The sequence below is a fragment of the Rhododendron vialii genome, chromosome 3a (assembly GCF_030253575.1).
Source record: "Rhododendron vialii isolate Sample 1 chromosome 3a, ASM3025357v1".
In the NCBI taxonomy this organism is placed as follows: domain Eukaryota; kingdom Viridiplantae; phylum Streptophyta; class Magnoliopsida; order Ericales; family Ericaceae; genus Rhododendron; species Rhododendron vialii.
The window spans coordinates 23171976-23175494 of NC_080559.1; the positions used below are offsets into that span (position 1 = coordinate 23171976).

The 3519-nt window shown below is 40.5% G+C and overlaps 1 protein-coding gene across 1 annotated transcript; it reads right to left on the minus strand.

The window, feature by feature from the left end:
- Positions 1-705: 705 nt before the first annotated feature.
- On the minus strand, positions 706-3121 carry LOC131320517 (aquaporin PIP1-2-like). The gene is made up of 4 exons (XM_058351234.1): positions 2723-3121; positions 1955-2253; positions 1648-1788; positions 706-1054 (listed from the first exon to the last, which is right to left on the minus strand). Exons 1-4 carry the CDS (start codon positions 3057-3059, stop codon positions 962-964), a joined length of 870 nt encoding a protein of 289 aa, XP_058207217.1. The 5' UTR covers positions 3060-3121; the 3' UTR covers positions 706-961.
- Positions 3122-3519: the final 398 nt, after the last annotated feature.

Below are 3519 nucleotides of genomic sequence, written 5' to 3' on the forward strand. Positions count from 1 at the left end.
CGATTTTGTGCTTTTTTCTCCGACGAGGTCCTCCTCCGTCCGGATTCTTGTCCCAGTCTGGTTTCTCCAGATCCGGTGGGTAATAATTTTTTTGTGTGTGGTGGCTGCTGGATCTCTTTTCGGTTGTGGTGTGGTCAGCTGTTGACGGTGTATGCCGTTTGTTTTTCGGCTGCTCCGGTGCTGCAACTGTTGATTGAGTTTTTGGTGGTTGGCCCTGACCGGTCTGGATTCCAGATCTCGGATTCTGTGCTTGCAATGAGGTCTGGCTTGTTGTGGGTTGTCTGGTCTTCCACCGCGTCCGGAGTTTCGAAGTGCCAGCAGAAACTCACTCTGGAGCTTCCCTTTGCGGCTGTGAGGGATTCGTCCCTTTCGCCGTGAAAGCCAACATTAGCCATTTAAAGGACCGCTCTAATGGTTTGAGCTCTGGGTTGCTCATCTATTGTTGCTAGGATAGACCCTATGCCGCATCGTGTCGGTCTGCTTTTGCAGTAATGCGTCTTTGAGCTTGTATACCCATTTGTGGTTTGCTCTTTTCTTAGTTTTCAATAGATTTAGCTCTTACCGACTGTTATGATAATTTCATGTAAGTGCCGTTAGGCTTCTTGAATGAAATTTGCTGTTGATCAAAAAAAAAAAACTTCTAATTGGGGCCCATCCATTAGACATCCAATCTTGGTCACAAATAAACAACCACATCACTGGTAATGGTCACAAGAAATTACATTTATAATACATTTCATTGAGGCATACACATTACATACACAAAACAAACACGAGAAACAAAGAATCAATGGTCACAAATAAACAACCACATCAATGGTAATGGTCACAAGAAATTACATTTATAATATATTTTACCGAGACATACACATTACATGTACAAAACAAACACGAGAAACAAAGAATCAATTGTCACAAATAAACAACCGTGTCAATGGTAATGGGTCCCTGGAGATGGTGATCACTTGGATTTGAAGGGGATGGCCCTAATCACGACCTGATGATACGTAGCTGCGAGTGCTGCCCCGACAAAAGGTCCCACCCAGAAAATCCACTGCAATCATAACCCAACCCCATCAAAAGAGTTGCAAACATTAGGAAATCTTGTTGGCTGCAATTTTTAGAACTTATTTTGTACCGATGGCATCAAAAACTTATTTATAAAATTATTCTAAGAAGACCCACAATGAGAAAAACACAAAAATTAAAATTCTATCCCCAAAAAAAATTTAGAATACGATATCCTTTAAAACAGGAAAAAAGACATAACAGGGGCTTGTGTTCATGAAAAAAATGCTTTTGTTTCAAAGATATAGAAATCATACTTGCATGGATGGGTTGGCCACATTATTTTCTATTGTTTTTAATTTTTTTTTGCTGATTTGTAAGTAAAATTTTTAAAATTTAAATGCGTCACGAAAAAATAAATTATAAAATTAAATAAAGTTTAATCAAATTCAAAAAATTTCAAAAATTAAAAATTTGTTGATTTTTAGTATCTTCCAGTGATCCTATTTTAACTTTAGAATCACATTTTTACCTTTTAAGTTTCTCTCATCGCGATGACTAAATAATTTTTACAAAATTCAATACAAACTGAAAAATTAAAAATATATCAAAATAAATAAGTTAGATCAAAGAACTTACTTGGTCATGCCATGCGTGGCTCCGGTTGTAGATGACTGCTGCACCAAGACTCCTAGCCGGGTTAATACCAGTCCCTGTAATTGGAATAGTCGCCAAATGCACCACAAACACCGCAAACCCAATTGGCAACGGAGCCAAAACCTAAACCCCCAAACATCACAAAAAAAGCATCAGTGCCCAAATCAACATACAAAATACATATTTACTTATACATATGTGCAAGTATATGTATAAGTATAAATATTTTGAGAGAGAGACAGAGATAGAGAGAGAGACTCAAAAGCAGCGAGAATGAATTTGCGCTTACAGGAACGTGGGAGTCTCTAGCACTGCGCTTGGCATCAGTGGCGGAGAAAACCGTATACACAAGCACGAAGGTGCCAACGATTTCAGCAGCAAGGCCAACGCCCTTGGTGTAGCCAGGTGCCACAACATTGGCGGCACCACCAAATACCTCGTACCGGCCGCTCTTCTCCAGCCCTTTCGCTACTCCCACTCCACAAATTGCTCCGAGACACTGCATTATCATATAGAAAATTGCCCTGTTCAATGATAGTTTCCTTGCTAGTAGTAGCCCAAATGTCACCGCCGGATTAATATGTCCCCCTACACAGGAAAAAGAAGAAGTTGCACATCAATATTTATAAGAAATCCATGTTCATGTATAAATGTAAACTTTCAGCGGTACTGATTATCCGGCTCGAAATACAATCGTATTGAGAAATGATTTTTATGTTGAAAGTGTGCATTAGAACAACAAAATTTATATCAATAATCGAGCAGAAAAACGTAGGGCATATACCATAGCTCCTAAAGTCAATAGCCGAGCTGAGTCTTTGAGACTGCTTGTAAATAGCTCGGATCATATGTAAAAGTTTGAAAAGAAAATCAAAAAGTCAACCCTTCAAACAATTTTAGCAAGTGGAGTTGGAGAGGAAGATGGGTGCACATATATAATTCAAATTACTTGGATTGGAATCACTCAAGATTGTGCATGCAAAAAAACACAAAAACCAACGTGGCGCGATATTTGCCAAAAAAAAAAAAAAAGAAGGAAGAAGGTGGGGAAATTAACCTGAGATGCCGGCAGTGCAGTAGACAAGGACAAAGATCATGCCACCAACGGCCCAAGCAATACCCTGTAATCCAACAGTCGAGCACTTGTCGGAGGTCTGGCCAACGCCAATCACCGTCATGACTAAGATGTATAGAAACAGAAAAGTTGCCACAAACTCCGCGATTCCGGCTCTGTAAAAGGACCAGGAGGTTAGCTCCCCCCGCTCAAACAGCGGCGAAGGCGCCGGCTCCGAGTAGTCCCTGTCTCCTCCCTGCGCCGCCGTCCCGTTAGGCTGTTCCTCCGGAAACTTGTTGGCTCCTAATTTCACACTCTCCTCCTCCTCCTTCTGCCCCATCTCTCTCTCTCTCTCTCTCTCTCTCTCTCTCACGACTGCAGAAGTCTCACTTTTGACGGAGTACTGTTAGAAAGCTGTTGCCTTTTATATACAGGAGTCTACGGAGAGGTTTGAGAGTGATTATTCGGTGCGGCTCCATGCACCGAATGCTTGATGAGCTTAGGTTGGCACTTCCAGCTCTAAAAAGCTGTCCTAGTACTAACAAATTAATGATGTCCTAACAAACTGCCAATTATTTACTGTTGGTACGAGGTGTAAGTTTGAACAACGAGGGTTGACATAAAAATTCAATTGGGATGACAGCAGATTTGACACATTATTTGGTATTTTATGCGATTGCAAGTTATTATCCTTTAGTTGACAAGGATCCAAAAAATTCTCAAAGAAACACAGCTTACCAAATCGTGGAAGAGCTTAAGGCTCCGTTCCGAAACTCAATATAAGTATTTATTTTTTAAGA